Source organism: Chrysoperla carnea, chromosome 3 (assembly GCF_905475395.1).
Source record: "Chrysoperla carnea chromosome 3, inChrCarn1.1, whole genome shotgun sequence".
Classification (NCBI taxonomy): Eukaryota; Metazoa; Arthropoda; class Insecta; order Neuroptera; family Chrysopidae; genus Chrysoperla; species Chrysoperla carnea.
In genome coordinates this window covers 67,593,716-67,617,779 of record NC_058339.1, presented here as the reverse complement: position 1 = coordinate 67,617,779, position 24,064 = coordinate 67,593,716, and the positions used below count along the sequence as shown (strand labels likewise).

General features: G+C 29.5%; 1 protein-coding gene across 2 annotated transcripts in view; it reads right to left on the bottom strand.

The window, feature by feature from the left end:
- LOC123296568 (F-actin-monooxygenase Mical-like) overlaps nt 1-23,579 on the bottom strand; it is a 32,159-nt gene extending 8,580 nt beyond the window's left edge. Inside the window, exons 1-15 of one of the 2 annotated variants that reach the window (XM_044878092.1) lie at nt 23,494-23,579; nt 22,940-23,179; nt 22,033-22,206; nt 15,088-15,337; nt 14,576-14,934; nt 13,467-14,076; nt 12,687-13,045; nt 11,816-12,025; nt 9,217-9,447; nt 7,136-7,393; nt 6,845-7,078; nt 6,576-6,769; nt 6,393-6,511; nt 5,405-5,725; nt 4,052-4,176 (exon numbers count right to left, since the gene is read on the bottom strand). In XM_044878092.1, the coding sequence (XP_044734027.1) occupies nt 4,052-4,176; nt 5,405-5,725; nt 6,393-6,511; nt 6,576-6,769; nt 6,845-7,078; nt 7,136-7,393; nt 9,217-9,447; nt 11,816-12,025; nt 12,687-13,045; nt 13,467-14,076; nt 14,576-14,934; nt 15,088-15,337; nt 22,033-22,206; nt 22,940-23,146 (3,651 nt within the window). In that variant the 5' untranslated portion in view covers nt 23,147-23,179; nt 23,494-23,579. The remainder of the gene's footprint in view (nt 1-4,051; nt 4,177-5,404; nt 5,726-6,392; nt 6,512-6,575; nt 6,770-6,844; nt 7,079-7,135; nt 7,394-9,216; nt 9,448-11,815; nt 12,026-12,686; nt 13,046-13,466; nt 14,077-14,575; nt 14,935-15,087; nt 15,338-22,032; nt 22,207-22,939; nt 23,180-23,493) is intronic. The other variant, XM_044878093.1, reaches the window with a different exon arrangement.
- Nucleotides 23,580-24,064: the final 485 nt, after the last annotated feature.

The following is a 24,064-nucleotide window of genomic DNA, read 5'->3' as shown; positions in this document are numbered from 1 at the left end:
TATTGTGAGCCTTAATTTTTTTGCAAATAGTTATGTACTAGAAATTCTAAAATTTGGTCTTTTGTTTAATGTTTTGCAAATGCACTCTTTTAACCATTAACAGTTTGAAAATAACCGAATAATCAGAAAAATGTAATCTCTAAATAATATAAAACGTCTACCTATCTGTCCGTTATTGTATGTGCAAATCGAAAATCACTTCTTCGATTTACACAACCTTATTTCTAATTCATAAGTATATTTTCTGATCAATTTTTTAGTACATATTTTCTCATGTTAACATAAGAAAAAGCGCTAGTGTTAATTTATAATAAAGTCAAAAATATTTTGCAGCCATTTTCTTGCAATTTGCTGTATAGCTGTTAAATTTACGCGAGCGAAGCACAACTAGCTGGAAGTAAAGTGAATCTGCAAAACAACAAATTATATGACAAAAACAATACAACTATTTACAAAAAAGGATCGTAATTTACTAAGAACTTGATAAAAAATAGGATCTAGATAGTCATATTTGTCTAACTTAAGCTTCTCCTTCTCTTCTATGATTACATTACTGAGCAATAAATTTTTTTTAATGGCTGATATTTTATTTATTTTTTCATGTTTAGCATGAATTAGTTCATAGTTTAGTGAAGCGTTAACATATTTTCTAAAGATGGAAAAAAGTCAAATATCCAATTTAAGAATCCTTTTAAGAATAATATTTGTGTAATTTTTAAATTTTTCTACGGCTAATGTCCATTTAAGAAAACAATAAGCAATAATTATAATAGACAAAGACTTACTGTTGAAATTTTACTTACTTGGAAATTTTTTTTATGTAAAAACCGCTTAATATTTATCTGATTTCTGTTGTGTGATCTAGTGTTTCGATGTTGAAGCAAAAGTCGAATTATATAAAGGCAATTTTGTTTAAAAAAAATAAAAAAATAAAAACGGTTATCACACGGGATTAGAATTTTAAGCACACATCATCAGGGCACAAAAAGCATGGCCATATTAATTACCTTACACTATTTAATATTGCATGGTGGTCATATTGAAAAAATTTCATTTCATCTCAAGTTATCTAAAGGAATGGGAATTCGAGGAAGGAAATGATCAAAGGAATAACTCAAATGATTTAGTTTAAAAAATATTAAGCAAAGAAAACAATTAAACACTAAACGAAAGCAGGAATATTTAGTTATATTGTATGTTAGAACTAGTTTTACTGTATACAACAATCTTTATCGTTTTTATTTTTATTTTTTTTATTTTTTCGATTTAATTCTGGTGTCACCGGTAATTCATTATTTTTAACATTCTTGTTTTTCTTATTTCGTCCTGGAATAGGAGGTGACGGAGGAGTTGTAATTATACTATGACTAGGCGAAGGAGAAGCAGTAATTCTACTATGACTATCCTCCTCTATGCTGTGTTTTTGTTTTAATTTACGTCTCGGTGCAATTGGGGTACCACTCATTGATGAAGTGTTTGAACCAATTTTCTCTTCGATAGAGTTATTAGAACTTATTTTACGTCTTGGTGCAATTGGGGTACCACTCATTGATGAAGTATTCGATCGAATCTTTTCATTAGCTAATAAATTCGCAGTGGTTTCAATAGGATTATAAACGTTAGACGTAGAAGGTTCAAGTTTTGGAGTTTTACGACTTTTATCGACAGTAGCATAAAGTGCATTTAAATCATCTAATTTAACAGTCAATTTTTCTTTTCGATCTAATTTTGGCGAACTAAGTATATGTTGTAAATTTACATTATTTGGTTTTGTATCATCGAATTTGAAAGATTGCTTCAAGTCATTGTTAGGATCTTCTATTATATCCAACAGTTTCACCTTATCATCTTGAGAGGAAATATTTTTAGACTCTTCCGTTTTCTGTAAAATATTCTTCAAACTTACATTATCTTCAGTTTTTGGTAAATTATTAATTTCTATTTTTTTCAAATTAACTCCAGTATCAAATTTAATTTTCGAAGCAACTTCAATATCAGTTTTATTTTGATCTACAATAGTATCATTTTTAGATATCGGAGATTCACTTTTCTTTTCGGTTTTCGGTAAATCAATATTTTCCAAATTCGAACCTACTCGATTGTCAGTTTTATTTTGATCTGTATTATTTGTTTTAATCGGTTGATCGGTCTTGCTTCTCAAATTACCTTCTAGCTTAGCGATATCAACATTACTTTGATCTGCTTTAGAACTATCTTTTTTGAAAGTTTGAGAAATTATTTCCAAATTAGTATTTGAATTTTTAAGATTCGAACTACCATTTTGCTTAACGTTATTAGCATCTTCTATAATTTTAGAAGCCTGATATATCATTTCCGAATTAGTATTTGAATTTTTAGGATTCAAATTTTCCTTCTGTTTTTCATTATTAATATTTACAACCATTTTACAATCCTGAGATTTCATTTCTAAATCAGTACATGAATTTCCTTTCTGGTTTTCATTACTTTTATTTTCGACCTTCACATCATCTTTTGTGGAATTTACTATTTCCAAATTAGTATTTGAATTTTTAACATTCAAATTTCCGTTTTTCTTATTATTGACAAGCTTCTTTTGCTTATTTGCAGTAGTTTTTAATCTTCCCTCAATAAGTTCTTCATTTTCAACTTTATTTTCCAACAATTTTTTCACATTTCCAACACTTTTCGATTGTTGTAATTTCTTCAAATCTTTAGCCAGTCGAACATCCGTTTGTCCGATATCACTTTTTGATTCAGATTTAGTGAGCATATTTTCAAAAATTTCTATACTTTTTCGCGGCATTTTGCTAACTAGAACACTTTTTGTGCGACGTGGTGATTTTAAACTTTTTTCTAATTTATCATATTTTGCTGCACTGTATGATCGATAAACTTTACTTTCTAATGGTGTATAATCTAAGCTATCCATAAAATTTAATAAATCACTTATTTTTTCATCTTGGACCTCTGCAATATCTTTAATATCTTGCTCTTTTATTGATGTTTCAGTTTCTAAAGCTTTAAATAAGTTTTCTAAACTATCTGAAAGTTTAACATCTTGTTCCTCCTCTTCGTCTTCATTATCACTACTCATCATAGTAGGAATTTGTGGAACAGGAATTTTCGATTCATCGTCATATGTCAATAACGATTCAATGTAACTGTCAATATTATCCAATTCTTTGTCATCCGGTTCAAATGAATATGATTTCTCTATTTTTGGTTTTGTTTTAGGTTCAGATTTCTTTTCTGGTACACCTTGTCCAAAATATTTTTTTGCTTCATTATCAATTTTTCCTAGTGGTTTAATAATTAGCGAAGGCGCATGTTGTGGATTTACAGAATTACGACGTTCTCGACGTTTCTTATCATCAATATGTGAACGCAACGCCAATAACTGAGAGGGTAACATATATTGTTCTTTCAATTGTTCGCGTACTTTAGTTGCTTTTTCTTCCATATCAAGTTCTTCGAAAAATTTTAAATCATCTTCATTTACCGAATCCACATTTTCTAATAATTTTATAAAACTAAGTTCATCGTCGTTTTTAACTAATTGTTCTTCCTCGGGTGAAACTTGTAATTCTTTATCATTATCTGACTCTTTTTCACTGTCTGGTTTTAAGTCTTTATCTGATGAATTTATTTCTTGTGGTTCTATCGATGTTAATGCTGTCACGCCTATTGATTGTAAATCTACTGGTTCCGATAACGGAGGCTCTGTTACATCTTTAAATGTTGATTGCAACTCTATTAATTCATCGTTTACTGTTTCTATTAATTTATCGAAATCTAATTCGGAGCTATCATCTATTGAAGGAATATTAATATCATTTTCACTAGATAAATTAACTAAATTTTCACTAGCTAAATTATTTTCAACTATTAAATTATTTTCATCACTTGTTTTAGTAATTAAAACATCATTTGAGGTATTTATGTCGTTAGGAACACTTTCGGTAATTATTTCTGGAAGATTGGAATTGGTTAATGAATTATTATCAGTATTGAGCAATTCAGGAATAGGTGATAAACTAGGTGTTTGTAATTTAGATGTTGAGATGATCACCTCAGTATCAGATCCTGTTGTGTCCGTATCTGTAAGAACTAAACGCTCCTGTACATCATATTCTAAACGACGCATTTCACGCGCCAATATGATTTCTTCTTCATCTGTCACCGAATCTTTTCCATCTAATAATTTATTAAAAAAATATTACTTTTTAAAGAATTATTTTAAATAAAAATGAAATTAATAATGAAAATTTGGCTCGAATTGTTAGAAAAATTCATAAACTCATAACTATTCAAACGCCTAAATCTCTGGCCTTGAAATTAATCATTTATTTAAGGAAATTTAGTTCAAAATTATTAACATCCAAATGATAAAGAATTAACGTCAAATATATTCTAGATTACGTCACGAAAAACAATGATTATTGATTGATATCAATTAGCAAAAAACACAGTCCCGTGATATGAAGTAAATTGCTAGATATTTTTTCAGGACTATATAACATTTTTTTTAGAATTTTTAGGGAATTTATAATTATATTTCTGGCACCCTAGAATCGGTCAAAGGTAAATATTTTTTAAATTAATGTTATTTATTATTTTTATATCTAGTTTTTGGTAATTAAAAGAAAAAATAGGACAATAGGGTACGACTGTTGTTTTTTACCAATATTACGTCACCAAAATGGCTGACAACGTTTTTGCAAGAATAGAAAAGGTTTAAAATTTAATTTAATTTTATGGCAACAAAGTGTGTTTATTCTACTGAAATATATTTTTTTGTGTCTTTTTATTAGGAAAATCAACGTTTTGAAGTACTTTTTCAAACATAGTAGAATACACTATTGAAAAAAATTTAAGTTTTGGGTCAAAATTTAAAAAATCGTATTTGTCATACTATATGTCAATATATTTGCAACAGTTCATCACATGTAATGTTATTGTAATAGCTACATGTGATGTTGAAAAGAAGACTAATTGAATATTTCAACTGGTGCGTTTTTAATGACATAGAATATAAATATGATATATAGAATTTTGAGTCATATTTATGGGTCAAATTAACCGTATAAACTGAATTTTATCAAATTCCGACACAAAAACTTGAACTTTTCGATTTATACAATTACGATAAAATTCAATTTATTAAGAAGATTTTAACCCAAAAAATACTGTGATCGAATTCATTTATCGATTGAACGTTTACAATTCATTTATAGATTAAATAAACCTCAGTCGAGTAGGGGCTTTTATTTTGTAATAGTTTAACAAGTTTCGATTTGCTACAGCTAGTACGTTACTTGCATTAATCTATGAGGCCTATATAATCCAAGAAATTTGTAAGAGAATTGTTATCTATGAAGTTCATAAAAATGGAAAAAAATTAATAATTAATTTGTGGAAATACCTCCATCGCTGCTATAATCATAGTAACTCGATTCATCATCACTAGAATTATCATTATCTGAATTTGGTGAATCTCCTAAGTATCTTGTAGCTTTGTTATCATTTGTATTTAGTTGAACTTCACCAGCACGTTCTAAAGCTTCTTCATATAAGTCATCAGAATCAGAATCACTTAAATCAGATGAATCTAATTCTGCTGTTGATTGTCCAAAATTGCGATCAGTCCATTCATCTTCATCCATTTGACTAGGAGGTTCTTCATTTTCAGACACATGACCACTTTGTACTAAATTGGCAAATTCAATACGTTCTGGAGTTTGGCCTATAAACAAAAAAATTGTGAGCAATTGAACTTTAACCCTAAGGTCATATTTCCACCTCATTAAAAAGCATTAAATGCTTTCTATTTAAATGGAATTTTTGTCTTTTTATTTATTCGAAAATATGACATATGGAGGATAAGAGGTAAGGAGGACGATCTTAAATAGAGGTCAAAGTAAAAGTGTCCAGCTGAAATCAGAAAATAACAGTTCTAAAATTGACCAGAATGGCGCTTGAATGGTAAAAGATGTTTGCTGTGAACTTCCCTATCCTTCTCTAACAACTTGTTCAGATCTTTATCTTACTCTTATTACTTTCTCTTAAAGCTTACTCTTTCGCTAGAGCAGCGCCATCAATTTTGTGCCTTTCGGTGGGATTAGCCTTATCTCTACCCTCCACAATATGAAATATCTAGATAAAAGGGCACGAAAAGGAGCTACTACCAAAAGGCTTCCTTACAAAATTTCAACTCTCTTACTCAATTTGGAGGGAGTGTAGAGATGCGAAACTTTAAAAACGCGATATTTGGACAAAAAAACGAAAAGAGGTTTGCTAAATTGAAACCACCAGAAGGCAGTTCACTACTTTAACTTTATATTTTCTGGAGAAATATGCCTAATTATCATTTTAAAAAAAATTCAAACATTTTTATCCCAAATTTATTTTACCTTTGCCAGCTGTAGTTTTTGCATCCAAAGTATCTTTTTCCATTTTGGTATTAATATTCTTCGCCTTTTCTATATTGCGTGTTTTACCTTGCATTCCTGCATGTTGAGGGCAATAAAATCTAGAAAAACGAGAAAAAATGAGTTTCGTAGTAAGTAGATAAGTAACTCAAAGGACAATCGTACTTATTTCCATGTTGAGCGTCAAAAACATAGAACCCGAGGCGTAAATTAATTGAGCAATATTGACATCGGAAACAACCACGATGGAAAAATCTGCCTTCGGCTGATAATCTTTCCATTAAATAAACTCGTGTACCGCAAAAATGACACATCTCAGAACCACCTTTTGCTGGTAAATTTATAGCTGACTTTGAGCCCTAAATAATTTTTAAATATTGAATTTTACATACAAAAATCTAACTTCCTTTCTAGATTTTATCGAAAATACTTACCGATTTTGAAATGACTTGATTTTTACTGTCAGAATCAGTTGACTTAACATCAAATTGTTCAGCCATTGACGCAACTTTGTTATTACCACGTTGTCCTTGCTCTAAAATTGTACCTTCCTTTAATTTCTTATCCAAAACTTTTAATGATTTATCTATTTCCGTATATTTTTCGTTCAAAGAATCAGCCCTTTCTAAATTCGCTTTCCGTTCCATTTTCGATTGTCTTGCTACAAACTATCAAAAATAAATTAAAAATACTGATTCATTTTTTATGCGCTTAAGTGGACATACTTGTTCACGATTCCATTTTGGCACTTTTTCTTTTTCATGATTATTTTTGTTTTTACCCAATTTATTCTCCATAATTTTCTTCTCAATTTCACGAACATTCCAATCAGAACTCTCAATTTTACCAATTGCACGTAGAAGATCCGGTGGCTTCTTTTCTTGTACACCAGGACGATTCTTCAACTTTTGTTCTATGTTTTTTATTCGGCCAGAAAAATTTTCATCTGTACCACGTATGTCTTGATAACGATGTTCCCGATCCTAATTTATTACATTTTTTATTAGTTACGTAGTTACGAAATATTTAATATTGTAGTTCTTCAAAGTGTACTGAAAATTAGTCGTTACTAAACTTTTTATATTTTTCCATTAATAAAATTTCGTAAAAACTTATACACCGTTGCATAGTTTTTGGTACATTTCTGCAGAACCACGAGTTTTTTTACTATTATTCTTATTGACAGTTATTTTTTAAAGATTTTACTCATTCGAATAAGAAAATAAGTAAATTTAAGAACAATTGAGCATCTATTAGAGGAATTGGATCGTTTATTCACGTTTGCAGAAAAGTTTTGTAAAAATTGTAAGTTTCTAGATGCTCGTAATAAAGGGCTAGGGCACTTCTTGGCATATTTCATACTAACATTCTTTCTATCTTGTTGTAAAAGCGTAAATGTTATTTTTATTTTATCTACATTAAATCAATTAGGTAACGACAGGTTTTTTAAATGATCAAAGAATCAGAATGAGTAACTGACACTCTTAGGGTTCCATATCGTTATGTATATTATAATATAAAGTATTCTAGCTTATCTCATTTGAATAACCTAAAATACCATAAACAAGAAACGTAATACAAATAATATTATAGTACAATGATAATGTGAATTATATACACGTTTGATCCATTTTTTTCACGTTTTTTTTTTTCGTTATATAAACCATACAATAAACTTTATTAAGACATAAGTCCATAACGAATACTTTATTCAAAAAAAATCGATATAATTTCAATCGACGTTTCAGAACACAATTAAGACCTACTTCCAAGCCTGAATAAAAATAATTGTTGTGTTATCATGAAAGCGAGCCATGGACATGTTAGAAATGCAATATGTTATACGAGCAGTTTATCATCTGCCTCAAACCTTTGTTGCAAATAAAAATATATTTCGCTGTGCAACTAACTATTTAACAGTAAAATAAAATATACACTGCAAAAATAAAAACGGGATACTTTTTGTTTCGTTAAAAATACACAATATTCGCAGACTTGTAACTTTGTTATCCTTGATTCTTTTGGATTATACCAGGACTCATTTAAGGATAAAGAAATGAACTTGAAGATGCGATCTATACTAAGGTCGAAGCGTTGTCATGGCAGTCGGAAATTCAAGACAATTTGTAAATGGAAAACAGATCAACGATTGTCCTGAGACACGACACGTGTCGAGCCCATATTAGGAAAACTTAATTGCTTTTTAGAATTTTATTTTTCTTCTCTAAATGAATGTGTATCAGGACAAATATTGAACTTTTTTACCTTTTAAAAATGGTCTTGAATTTTCGATTGCCATGGCAACACTTCGAGTTTTACGAATATATTCTAGTTAACTTCTTTACTCCTAAAATGAACCTTGGTAGAAACCAAAAAAAAAGGACCAACAATAACAAAGTTACATACCTGTAAGTATTGTATATTTTTAACGAAAAGTGTTTTTATTTTTGAGAAGTTTATTTAACAAGAAATTAAGAATAGAACCTTACATTTCTAACACCACAATGATTGGTCTTCTCAATAACAATTTATAGAAGCATAATCAAAAAAATTTATTATTGGCACAATAAAAGCTTAAAATTTATTATAAATCGAATATACCACAAAACTTTTATTTATCGACGGAACATATCAGCTAAAGCGTACTCCATTCTTTTATTTAAAATTTTATCGTTGCGAATTAGAATTAGTAGGCACACAATGAGATATAAATATTAAATGTTAAACTCTGTTGTTAATTAGGATCCAAAACGTAGTTAAAATTGTTTCACACAACACAAAATTGAAAATTTCATAAACATCTTACACCAAATAATAATCTTTGTTCTAAATTTTTAACTCTATCACCAAAATTAGCTGCCGTTTGTCTATACAAGTATATAGAATAATCTTCGAATGGTACAGAATCGTCATATTTTGCATTTGATGTTAACATATGCATACTTTTGTAAAATTGTTCAGTTTGATTTTTTCGATTTTGTCGACGACGTGACATTCGTTCATTTCGATTTTGTATTATTTCAGCTTCACGTATTTCCTAATTAATTAAATATTTATTCTAATTATATTTTCATTTAATTTTCCATTAATAATAGGACAAAAATTTATAGATTTATTCAATTTCAACACCGTGAAATAATTTAAACAGAGAAATTTTATTGATAACCACAATTTGAGATCAAATATTTGGAGGAGTATAAAATCAAAAATAAAGAATTTCGATTTCAAAGTTTGGAAATGTTATTTATAGAGCACATGATGCAACTGTGGGGAGTCTTTCAAAAAGTAGTTGAACTTCATCTTCAATCTATCACACATTTGGGCCATTTCTTGTATTCAACTAAACTAATTCTAGCAGGGGTGACAGAATATCTGGTGTAAATAGATCTAGTGAGAATACTTTTCATGACAGATTTTTGATAGGAGAATTGCCCATGTTGATGCAAATTGTAAGTATTCCAAAACCTTGTAGTTCTAAAAACTTTCTTAAACCTTATAGCTTACTAAATAAACTCTTGTTTTTGATCTAAGTTTAAAGCTTTGGAATTCACAATTACTTTGACTACAAACAAAATTGATGCTAGATCTATTGGGTTTTTTCAGTTATTGAGAAAATTGATAGTGATTTATAACTCTTTTATCTCAGCGATCCTAAAATAAACCATACCAGATGAAAGTCATATTCTTGATGTACACTCATAATATTTTTAGACAAAGTAACACTAATAATATTTTAGCTTTTTGCTCAAACTCGTTTTTATAAATAAAAAATGAGGAAATAGCTTTCTTAAATATTTTTATTCCAAGGTAATACAAAATTTTCATTTAAAAGAAGCTTAAATTAATTGAGTTTGAACTTCGTACTTGTGAATTTGTAATAATTGTTTATGAAATCCATCAGTTTCTTATGACAAATAATTTTCAGTCTGACATTCAAGGTTTTGTAAGAACTTTAATTTTGAATATTTTACTTTTACGATTTAAAGTGAACGAAAAATTTATCAAATCAAGATAGCAATTTTGAGCAAAATTTCATCAGCGGATTCGGATTAATTTTAAAAGATTATTCATAGAAATGAATAACAATATAAAAAAGCGACTCTTGTAAATAGAACCTAAAACGAATACAATTTTGCTCAAAATCGTCATACGTAATAGGAACCTAGGTGGCTTTGATCGATAACTATCACTTAATATTTAATATTTCTATTTAAATTTTCTTTGTTCTCGAAAACAATTAACCAAGTCTTTAATAAATTGTTCAAAAAATATTGACAAAGTTCTTCTGACAACTGTCGTTAAATTCTTAGAATTTGTAATAATCTGTGATAAGATCTAAAAAATAAAAAATAATTTTAGATTCTGATTAAATAAAACCACTTAAAATTATTTTTAAACTGTGACGCACCAGAAAATCATGGGATCTCTCTGCAAAGATAATCATGATGGTTTCCGGCACATACCGCTTTTTTGGTTTATCAGAGATTCATATACGACTGCTGCTTCAAGAATTATCAGCTCTATTTGAGCAGCAGATCTAAGTTTGTAATTTTAGCAATTTCTTGCTAAACAACATACAGTGATACAGACAGCTGCTTCAATCGAGTTATTATATTCACGTATCTAATAACAACTTCCATTGTTTGACGAAATCGGACCCGATGAAAGCCGTACTCACAAACTTTAAGCCCTGTTGTATTGTCAGATACATATTAGTTTTTAACCTCCGAACCAAAAGGAGGGGTATTATATGTTTGAACGTTATGTGTGTGTCTGCCTATCTGTCTGTGAGATCGTGGCTCCTAAAAGGATGAACCTTTTTTGTTTTGCTTTAAAATTACTTTAACGGAGAGTGTTCTTAGCTATGTTTCATTGCTAATATTTGTTGGGGAATTGTACAAAATATTGCAAAATATTTGAGACGTAATTTTATGCGAAACATTTGTATTGAACACTGTGAATATAAAAATAAAAAACGCAAATACTATTAAAAGATACAATTAGTTCTCTTAAATACAAAATTACTTATTTAAATAAGAATATTTACAGACTCGGGTTTAACAAATGAATATTTTAGTGCAGAACACATTTCCTTATTAAAAAATGTGCGTTTTTGATTCGTGTTTCGTTCAAATAACTTAATTAATAAACGAGTGGCTTTTCCCAAAATCTATAAAAATCAATTTGAATAATGGATTTAATTTTAAAACAAAGCAAATCCCACGGAAGCAAGACTATATCATCTCACTTTCCTGATTAATGACTTAAGGGTTAGGAGAAAAAGAAATCAATCTTCCCGCTCGAATCATAATAGAAACAGTATAAGGGAAGATCGCTGTCTTGTCTGTCGTATGGCCTGCGCGGTAATGTGGTTACGAATTAATAATAAAAAATATATAACTTACGGCAGCTTTATCAGCACTACGTCGCTTACGACGACGATCAGCCGAAGATAAATGACTTGTTCGCGTTACATGTTTTCCAGAAGATCTAGGTGTAATATGCGTTGAACTAGTTGGATTCACAATACCTATATCGTGATTTTTCTTCCAATCACTTGCCGTTAAAGTTTTGAGTTTCGTTTGAGGATATTCTTTCTTTAATTCCTTCATATCCTATAAAAGTTGATTAAACGAATTAAAATTTTTATAATTCAATTCAAGGATCAATGGCTCAACTAAAGCCTATTTCATACAAGTTTTGAAAGAAAAAGAGATGATATCTGCACATACGGGTCAAAAACTGGAGATTATACATGATTTATACATGATTATCACAATCAGATTGACCGAAGCACTTTGGTTTTGTGGACTTTGTGTTGTTTTTCCCTGAAGGGAAATTTTAGGAAGAGCATTTTTCTCAATTACTCCAGGGTACAATAAGGCATTACACCCATTTTTGAAAAGTGTACCAATTAGATTCTATAGTGCAACTAAAGCACGAAAAAACACAAAAATTTTTATTCAATCGATAAGTGCCATATAAATGTAATTAAATTTTATATTTTCGCGCATAATTTGACGAAAATGCTCATATAATGATAATTAATTGCTCTATGGTCATGTCATCAATTGTCTGTATAAACAAATGCGCTGATAATTTGTATGGCAATACTTTATAATTTAAACTTTTTAGTTTACACAGCCGTATGGCGTAATAATAATGGCGGCTACTATTTCATGTATTCATTTTTAAAATTTATTTTGTTATTTTATAAGATGGAGAAGAAGTACACTCTCAGAAGAGAACTATACAAGTAGCCTAATGACAACTTACAATTTTCAAATGTTTAATCGTTTGTGGTATTTCACCATGGAAAGTTTCATAAATTTGTGATAAATAAGAGAGCATTGTTAATTTATCTGGCGTTGTACATTCAGCCATCTCTTCACCAGTCATTACTGGTGGTATACCCAATTCTTTTTCTAATAAATCAAATGCTAATTGATTATTTTCAACAATATTTTCAGGTTTCAATGAACTCCAATCAACTAATTCTGGTCGATATCGATGTATTATTGCACATAATACTAAACCATTTTTAAAACTTTCTGTAATGTTCTCAATTTTTAATGAATATGCCGACACCTGCTTCTGTATCCAATGTAATAATGTGTCAGGATGCACTTGAGTATCTGAAACAAAATTTACAAACATTATTATTCAACGAAAAATTTGTTAATTTTTTGGAGTTCTCGAAATCTTGTAAGTTTTTCTACTTTGCATACTCATGTAAATAAAATCTGATTATTACTCCCTCCCCCAACTTTAAGGCTCTTTTTATAAGCGTGAGTCTATAGAATAATAAAGTGGAAAATAGCCTCTCTAAAAAGTAATTTAGTTAAAGTTATACAATTATTAATCATTTAACAAATATCCATGAAAAGTGCATATGGTTCCAAAAATTTTTCTAAATTTGCGTTTGTTTAATATGACTTTTACGTATAACTTTCTCACAGTTTTGAATTAATATATTCGACTAATTAAATAGGTTTTAATCTGCTTAAAGTGCTTCAACCAGAAATTTGGGAAGTAATACTAATTAAAACAACATACCTCGTTTACGTTTCTTCTTTTGAACTTCATTCCCAGGAGCATTGATATCTTGTATAATAGGTATTTCTATTCGTTCAGTATTATCGGTATCGTAAAGATAGCGAACTTGAACTGGCGTAACTAAAAATCTATTTAAATTTGGATATCTAGTACTAGGGCATAAAGTATAAGCAGCATAATCTCGTTGTAAATTTTCTGGCGTCGTTTGCCCCAACAATCGATAAACAGATTCTCTTTCAGCTAATACTTCAAGTGGATTTGAGCTACCTGATCCCCAAGATCGTACAGCCCAACATGCATCTAAACTCGATAAAAATCCACGCGCACATCCAGAACCCGTGGGCCAAAATGGTTCAAGCAAACTATCGCCAACTAAACACATTAATAATCTGTAACCATTTCGTTCGACAACTCTGGATGCATTTTCCGCTGCATACATCGATGTAAAATCAAACATTGCAACATCTGGCTGACCATAATGATTCACTGCAAATTCTAAATTAGGCATTTGATAGTTCGTTGAAAAATCAGCAGCTTCACGTGCGTATTTCATTAATGCTTCTCGATCAACATTTTCTGGAGCTAATAATTTTGCTGTATCTGGTACGTCCTAAAATAAACATTTGATTTGAAATTAATAAATCGATTATCAAACAAGAAAACAAAATAAAAATAAAATGGCAATTTTTTATAAGAATGTACCAAAAAATTCAATGTAATATTAGGTTTTTGCATAAGGTTTTTAAGTGTATTATGGAAAATTTATGATAAATAGATTTTCAAGAATAGAAAAAAAGTTTCAATGGCCACAAAGCTCAAAAGTTTTTTAATTTATGCCAATAACTAATCAATGAATAGAAATTTGAGATGTTATTGTCAAGATCGTGTAAATTGTTTATCTACGAAAATTTTCGTAGCTGGGGGCTTCTCTTTTAAAGGACCTGGAAAACTGAAACCTTGAAAAAAGCAATTTTTGAGATATTGGCAAACGGAACTCTAATGAATATCAGTTTTAAGTTTGTCGTGGAATTTTTCACGTTCCCTGAAAAATATGTCCCCGGCTATAAAAATTTTCGTATTTTAAATATTTGTAAATACAAAATAATTACCTGTAGAATGACGCCCTTATCAATTAAACTATGTTTCTTAGCGGTCATTACAAAATAATGTGTTTCATCTTTATAATAAACTATATTTTCTAAATCTATCCCTGTTTCTTGATATAAATCTTTAAAAAATTTTTGATTAAAAATAAATGCAACACCACTAATCTCTTGAACTCGTGCTTCAGCTTCCGAATGTTTATTAATAAAATTAGCTGTGATTGCAATAGCAAGTTTCCCACGAAATTCTTTCCTTTTAAAACCATCTAATGTATTTCGTTTACCATCGGCTCCAATTAGTACATCAAATTCATAATGTGATACTGGATGATCTTCAGGTGAAACCGATGCATGCCATCCATGTTCTATAAAAATACGAATTTAGAATATACTTCATGTAAGAGACAAAAGTTTAATTTTGATCAAATGAAGAACTTATTAACAATAATCATGCAAAAATTTTTTCATTGGATAAAATTATACAATTCAGTCTTTTGTTCTTAGTTTTTTAGACTTACTTTCATTCTCAATCTCTGTCGGTGGCACTAACGATTCAAAACCAACTCCTTCATGGATCTCGACACCCAATAAAAGAGCCACCTTAAGTAAAATACATTGTAATTGTCGAATACTAATATGATCAATTGCACCAGCGCAAAATTTTCCAAAAAATTTCTTTGCTCCTAAAGCTCGTAAATCATGAATAACAAACGGCCATAAATGAAGTACATTATTTCGTGATAATCGATCTCTTTTTTCGATGACAACCTTAAATAAAAAAGCAAATAACATTTTGAGTAAAAAACTACATGTAATTTGCGCTAAAGCAATTGTTATTCCATGCAAAAATCAAAAATTTTTGATGTCGAAAAAATTGCAAAATCAATTATAAACCATCAAAATTATAGACCAAAAGCCTACAGTATAGTTTTGCGCCAAAGAACTTGGGAAGAAGTAAGACTGCAGATTTTGGCGCTTTAGTAAGACTTTTCGGAATTCAAAAAAAGTTATCTCAACTCTTAAACATAAAAAAAGTACATAATAATAAGTACATCAGCCTGAGAACAGGCTAGACCGCTTAAATATTTCCTTAGTTAGGAGTTTTAAAGCGGTTTTTATTCATAAATTCAACCGAGAAAAATAAAGTCTTTCTGGCTCTACCAAGGCTCATTTTAAGGGTTAAGAAGCAAACTAGAAGATGTGAAACTCCAATTTATTTTAAGATTTGATGTTTTGTCATTGGAATCGGAAATTCAAAATTATTTGTAAAAGAAAAATAGTTCAATGTTTACCCTGACGTATGGCACGTGTCACCCTCCCCTCTTTTTATGAAAACAGCTATGCTTTTTATAGAGTCCGATTTTATGTGCATCTCGTAGCTGTAAGACTTATCGTTATCAAGTTATGAACAATTTTGTAAGCAATGAATAAATATGAATGTGGAAATATCTTCTATATTTGAACTGAGTTCTGATAGAGCCGAAAAGAAGGAGGACCAAGAATAACAATTTTGTAGTTTTTACAAAACAAAGTGCCGCATTTTTATTTTTGTGTAGTATAGTAGAGCCTGGAATATCTAATGGAATATGGTATTATTGGATCACCCTGTATAAAAACAGATTAATACCAAATCTCATAAAATTTTATAATCTCAAAAACAAAACAAAAACTAGTAAGAAAAAAATATTGATAACAATTTCTTTTCTTTGAATGTAATCTTGGTTGAATTGACGTCATTTGTTTATGTTAATTTATTATAGAAATAAAATACTTTCAACGTAATACAGGAAAATTACATATTTGACAAGTTTCCAATTAAAGAAATGCATATTTCAACGATTTGCTAACTGAATACGTCTAATCGGGAAACTATTATAAAATGATTTTATCAATCATACTACCTATTACATGTGTTTTCATAATTGATTATTTATATCAATGACATTAAAATCCATTTTAAAATTGTAACTTATTTTATACCTGTTCTTGAAAAAACTACTGAAGATATCGAAATGTTCATTTTTTTAATGTTTATTAATTATTTTAACTCGCATACTTTCTTTAAAAATGGTTCATTTAATGAAACTTAAAATTTCTTCTAATAAAAAAGATTAAAATGCTGTATAGCCACATTTGAAAATTTTCACTCCCTGCATCACAACCCCTAAGGGAAAAACATGGGATAATGATAATACATCCCTAAAACTAACCCCTTTCTTCTTTGCAAGCTAGAAAGATGTGGTTTTTTGTTTTTTTCATGTAATGATTTTTTCTGTCAAGGGGGAACCCACTTGCGGGTTAAGCTAGTATAAAAATATGTAAATAGATTTTCCGAAGTTCGAGCGAGTGTTTTACCCACTCGGAATTCTTAGAGTGGGTAGAGCTACCCCATCAACTCATATGAACCGCCGACCCAGCGTGTGACATCATTGGTAGCATTTTGAATTTATTCAAAAGAGTAAAATACTCTTTATAGTAGCGCTCGATAAAAATAATTTTCAGAAAAAGTAATTGCCTTTTTCAGTCGCTTAAAGATTATATACTGGAATATAAACAATATAGAAAATAAACTACAGCCAATTACAACTTTTTTAAATACCATTAAAGAGGAAAATTAGTTTTAAATCTGTAAACTAGTTTATGTAATAAATGCCACATGTGTTATGTAAAATTATGATAATGCAATCAAAATACCGTTGAAATTTTCTTAATTTATTACACCTGTTTGTAAACTTTGACCTTAAGATTCCGTTAAAACACGTTTTTTGTTTGAGAGAAAAATCAAATCATTATTTCTAGAATTGCTTGACGTATAGATTTTTAGATATCGTCAAGAAATAATTTATTTTCAAATCTCTGTTACTATTTTTATGTTCTCGAATCTAATTAAACAGCCTGTGACTTAATAATTATTTGTAAACAGATTTTTCTAAAGAGTATTATTGGGATTATGTAGGTGTATGGCGACTTTGTTAGATTTATTTACTATTTATTTAATATTGCACATGGCTTATTAACAACATACAGGGCAAAATATATCACTTTATAAGGTCAACCTCACACCGTCAATATTACTGAGCCAAAATCTTAATTTAACAATATATTCATCGCCTAGGAGGTTTATTAAAACAACAATATTGATGGAAAAAATATTGTAGCAAGTTAAAAATGCTGTCTCTATTCTAACCACGATTTTAATTAATCATTATTGACTCGTGTGAGGGTTTCCGACCCAACTATAATTCAAGTCATTAATATTTTATCAAGTGAGGCTAAGTTTTATGGTTACCGAATATTCCGCTCTTTTTTTTAGCGGATGTTGTCTTGACCCAAAACTTGATTTTTTTTGCTCAATATTATTGGTTATGTGATGATACTTCCGAATTTTAGTAGCATCCGAAATGATTTACCAAACATGCTGTATATTGCTTCCATTTATCGTGTGGAAGTGGTGTAACTGATTATGATCGCTGTTCCAACAAGGAAATTGTAAAATAATTTTGAATTCGAATGACCCGATCACTGAGATTTAAAAAAAAATATGGTTTCCTTTTAGTCTAAACCATGTACCACTCATGCAAAAAAGTGCTATACAGTTTGAAAATCATCCCGTTAGGGATTTATAATATATTAAGCATATGTTAAGGAATCTCACACAATACATTTTCTCTTTGTTTTATACATAAGAACGTCCATAAGAACTGGTCTTACTTCATATATTATAAATGCCTACCGAGATAGTTTCCAAACGGTATAATTTCAATGTCTAGGTTTACAATTGGTTGTCTCCTTTATACTAAAAAACATTTCGCCCGTAGTACTATTATTCACTTAAAAAAATTCTGCTAAATTAAATCGGGTCTTTTAAATAATTAAAAGAAAAATCTTTCAATTGAAAAAGAAAGGAAACAATAATATTAAAATTGACATTGAATCAAATCAAGTAATAATGAATGAATATGTAGTGTTTCTCTCTTATTTTTGCATCTCTAATTATATTCATTAAATCTGTTTTTTATTAGCATATTTAATCATTTACATTTTAAAATACATAGAATAGATACCATTATTTTAATATTTATATTGCATGTGTTAACTTTTTGTTTTGGCTATTTATAAAAATGTTTGAATAAATAAATAAATAAAAAATTGTTTTAAACAATTAGTGAAATCTATATGAAACTTAAAAAATATCAAACTCATGTGATTTGATATTTTACTGAAAATAATAATAATTATTAGTTTATTTAATTTTTTTTTTAATACAGTCAATATTTGTTATAACGATGAATCGATTATTACGACGAATTGGTTAAGTTCAAACTGTATTTAAATGTAAATACATACCGATTATGTAAATACATAACGATCAACAATTATTAGAATTATTCATAGAGAGAAAGTCTTGATCGAACATGATACGTAGCCGTATCTTGACTATCCAGTCTGATTTTCTGCATCAGATGGAAATTATATAGTTTCATCTTTCCCTGTTAGATTATTTATATCGGAATCTTCTATTTCTATGATAACATGCTTTTTTAGAGACGATACACTGATTCTTATTAAAACAAATGAGTGTTTTAATTTAAACAAACCTCGATGAGAATTTTTCTTCATTCATTCACGACCCCAACTTTGAAATTTAAAATGGCATTTCCTACTTTGTGATACCTCATTTGAAAAATTTTCTCTTAAACATCATAGTTTTTCGCTCTAACATCAAAAAATTTAAATCAATCGATTGATTCCTACTACACAGAAGACGGATGGTATGAATTCAATCTTCTGAGTAGTCTATTTTAAGGACCAGTCGATTTATTTAATTTTTTTATCATGGTTAAAGAGAGAATTTTATACCCCTTCAAGTGAGGTATCACAAAGTAGGAAGTTTCCGGGAGGAAGGGGTGAAACTTAAAATTCTCTAGGTACCATTTTTTAACTTCTTCCTCGATATCGAATTCAATTTATTTATTCTTTTTTAAACAATACAAACATTGTACAGAACATGTCATAAAAAATGGATAGGGAAAATAAAAGGAGGAGATATTCAGCTATGGCTGGCTTAGTTAGGAACTATCCCGGTTTAAACCTTTGTTAATGTTTGTGTAGTAGTGAGTGTTTCACTTCTGCTAACTTTGGCGAATTACTCTGCGAGGATACTCTGCGATAGTGTGGAACAGGGTTAAGGTAGACTTTTTAATTTGTCTTTAAGTGTAAAATGTATTATCGTTTATAACGATTATAATTGTACGGTCGTTATAATCAGTTTTGACTGTAATAATAATTATTAGTTTATTTAATTTATAAATATATTTTTTTATTCTTTGCTCTACTAATCATGTATATTAAAAAGAATATAAAAAAAATCAAAATTAATTGAGATATATATTTTTGTTATAAATAATTAAAACATCTAATTTGATAATAAAACGTGTTAAATTTCATACAAGCAGTTGAACGTGTTAATAAAAACATGGTATTTAATTCCTAATTAATAGAATCTGTTTATGTGAGTGCGAACCTTACGGTCCACACAAGCAGCTTCTGAGATGATTTCCATAACTGCCTTAAACACTGCAATATTAATTATTTTATTTTAACAAAGATGTGTAGCTTAGACACTTAACGCGCGCTTTGTATGCAAAAACTCGTGAGATCAACACCCAGTACTTGAAAATTTATTATTCGTATATATTCCTGTAAAAATTATTTTTACAGAAAAAATTACCAGATACGAGAAGAGTCGAACCTAGCCTCTTATAAACTTTTACCAGTCACAACACTTTTTCGGATTATCAATAATTTATACACAAAGTCATAACTTTTCGGAAAATAAAAATGTTCCTAGCTAAAGAACCTATTGTAGAATAGAATAAATTAGCAAAAAATCTTCCAAATTTTACTCATTGAATTTAAAACTCTTCGAGGTTGCTAACACTGTTCTCGGCGAGAATATAATTCATAATCGAGATTTTGTTATTTAAAAGACCTTACTTATATCCATTCTTATATGGGTACCAATACATGTGGTTAGATTTAGATACATATTTAACGTATATCAATGAAAAGAAGTTTAAAGTAATTTATATAGCAAACGCTAGAGACGCTAAATTTAAATTTAATCTGCAGTATCGTTAGCAAATAATTTTCTGAGCTCGAAGTACTGCTGCTATTGTAGTTTCGGCTCTGGGTATCACGCAGCGATTTGCCCAAATCCTTGATCGTTATCACCTTGCATTCACGAAAGACCATGAACACAGACATCATTCTAAAAGTGATGTTAATACATTGTCCTGACTATGAAACGTAAAGACATGTTGAAAATTTCGATTTAAATTTTCTGGACTATAAGAGTTTTGACTTCATATTTTTCAGGTTAATAGGCTCTGTGTTAATATCACCTTAGAATGTTCTCGGGAAGTTTCTCACCCATTCACAATTTGTTCCGCATCATGCTAAACTATTAAAAATATAATATAAATTTGTAAAAATTTTTCTTAATTACTTAACTAGTCAAATCAAGATCGTTTCGTTTTTGCCATGTCATTTCGTTGCTAAGTATCTTGAATAACGATCGAAATATTTTTATGAAAAATTGCATTGTTAATATTTGTTATTTTTTAAAAACTCGAATGTATCTATGTTTTATTTTAGGTCAAATACTTCTGAAGTTTAGCCCAAACAAAGATAGATTTACTAATATACAGATGGGTATCAAAAGATCCCACTTGCAAGGTCAGATGGATATCAGATGATCCTCACTTGTAGGATCTGTAATGGAACTTCCATACATGTTATTTCCACTTAAAGAAACCTGCAGGGAGTCGAGTATGGAATGTTTGCGCCCGAAACTTGGACCCATAAATCCAAAGAGCAATCCCGACACAGAAGCTGTGGGCAATCTGCCCGGATTTTAGCCTCTATAGAATCCTAAAGCTTCATCTGCTTAAAATATCATCTCTTACACGGAGATGGTTCTATGGTCTAGGTTCACCTTCTCAATGAAGTCACACTTTCAAGAGGCCGCCCTCATTCACAATTGATAAAGAACACAAAAATACAGCAAATAAAAAGTATTCCTGTAAAATTATACCAAAAGCGTGAAAAGTTACGTTAAATTGAAAAGCTTGATCGGAGGCTTAAGATCCAGATGAAGACTAGCTCCACATCAAATCATATTTGCATTTAAATTTCCTCGTAATGTTTCAATGATAAATTTATGATGTAGACGAGATCGCTGATTAACGAATAAAAATGATTTTCCACCCATTTTACTCGGAGTACTACTCGTTTCTTTCTTCAAATGAATTATCGATTCTGGTTTATAAAATTTAATTTAAAATGTCATTACTCATTGCCTACACATATTCATATATTAAAAAGACATAATATCCGAATTGTTAATCAGGGAAAGTAAATACCGCAAAATAAATGAATGAATTTTTTTTAAATAAACTTACAACTTTAGCTCCAAGTAGTTGACATTCAATTGCAGCTCGTAAACCACATGGACCAGCCCCTATAACTAGCACCCGCGTTGATGCACACGCTTTCCCACGTCCATAACACTTATGATTTGCACGAATATCCAAACGTTTCCATAATGCTTGAGCTTTCCATGAACGTAATTTCAACTATAAACACAAAATTTACTATTATATTTGGATTTTCGATATTGAACGAAGTAATTTCCGGGAATATATCTTCACTTGTTAAGATTATACTAAATAATTGATAATATTATTAAATTGGTGTCACAATATTAGGAGGCGTATTTTCTTTTGTATGGAAAAGTTTGAATCCAATATCTTAGATTCATGTATTTAAAAAAAAATCCCCGATAGAGAAGTTATTTTGCATCGCTTCTGATATATATATAAGAATAAAATAAATCAACCTTGGGGGGAATAGTTGAGAATCCTGGATGGAGGAATAGTTGGAGAATCTTATATCCAAAGGATAAGTAAAGAACACAAGCGATCTATGATTTCTATATCGGTGGAGAAATGTGATATCGGTGAGATACTTATACTGGAAAAAAAGGCATTACACATACAAACATGAAAATCAACGTTCGTTTTTTTAACGTTTGTGTGCCCCGAGCCTAAAGTGGCATCTGGATAGTCTGGTTCCTGTATCGAAAAGTCACATTCACGCTATAAGATTTCGACACGCCCCAGTCTTAGAAACAAGATTACTTGCAAACAGTTCGGGAATGTTTCGAAAATTTGGGAATGGGCACTTCATTGTAGTCGTATGAAAAACAAAATTTAATCTACTCCCTCTTCGCCTTTTTCTAGACCGGGTAGGTACAATCTATGCAAAGGATAAAATATATTCCAAGAAAAATCACCCTAAATAACTTACCTTTAATTTAGGATAAAAAAGGGGCAAATTTGTAGGCCTAAGTTTCAATAAATCGCACATATGTCGATGTAGACCGAGTATCGATTTCAATGTGGTCGCTGCACAAAAATGATCAAAAACATCGGTAGCTAATGCAGCACCCTCATCAAATGGTGAAACTTTACCGTGGCCAACACCACCAGTTCGATTTCCACGTACATTATCCATTGATTAAAAAAAAAAAATTGTATCTATTCCAATCTACAAAAAATTTTTTAACATTTAGCACAAAAAAAACCACATTTGTTTATACGAAGATTTTCCTCTAAAAATTTGACATCCATAATTTGCAAAGCACTGATAATAAATTTAATGAAGGTTATAATTATAAATATTATTTATTTATTTATTTACATGTAAAAATATACATTTCAATTTGACACCGTTTATAAAGAGAATTGTTGTTCCACATTTAAAAATAAATAATTAGGACAACGTTAAAATTATATAATCGAATTTTCATTTAGAATTTTTAATAAGAAAAATATATAATTTTAAATGTAAAAATTATTTACCTATTTTATGTCTGGATATGTTTTTAAAATATATTGTTTATATTCATTTTTCTCTTCATTTGTAATGACATTTTTATTAGGTTAACCTTACATTTAACAAAGAAAACCAAATAAACACATACAATTTTTATTATAAAAAGCAGGAAACTGCAACACAAATTAGAATTTATTTTATTAAAATATTTGTTTTATTAAAAAAATTAAAAGCAAATGAAGTTCACATATCACAAAATTTTTTAAGTACTCCACACTATTAGTACTTCACAATAACTGTAGAAATGTATTCATGTTATATTTTTGTCTATGTAATTACGCCTTTCTAACCCACGCGAACTACAATACATTTATCTTTTATTATAAATACAGTCGAATCGCTTATAGTGACATTGCAATGAACTCCGTTTTATTAAATATTAAGCAAAAAATCATGAGTATCCGGTTTTGTTGTTGTATTAACATGAATATCGTCGAATAACAAATGGAGAAATTTTCTTTGCCCATCATTCAAAAAAACGGAGTACCCGTAGACAGACACGACTGTATTTTGAGGTGTCGGTTAACAGAAATCCCG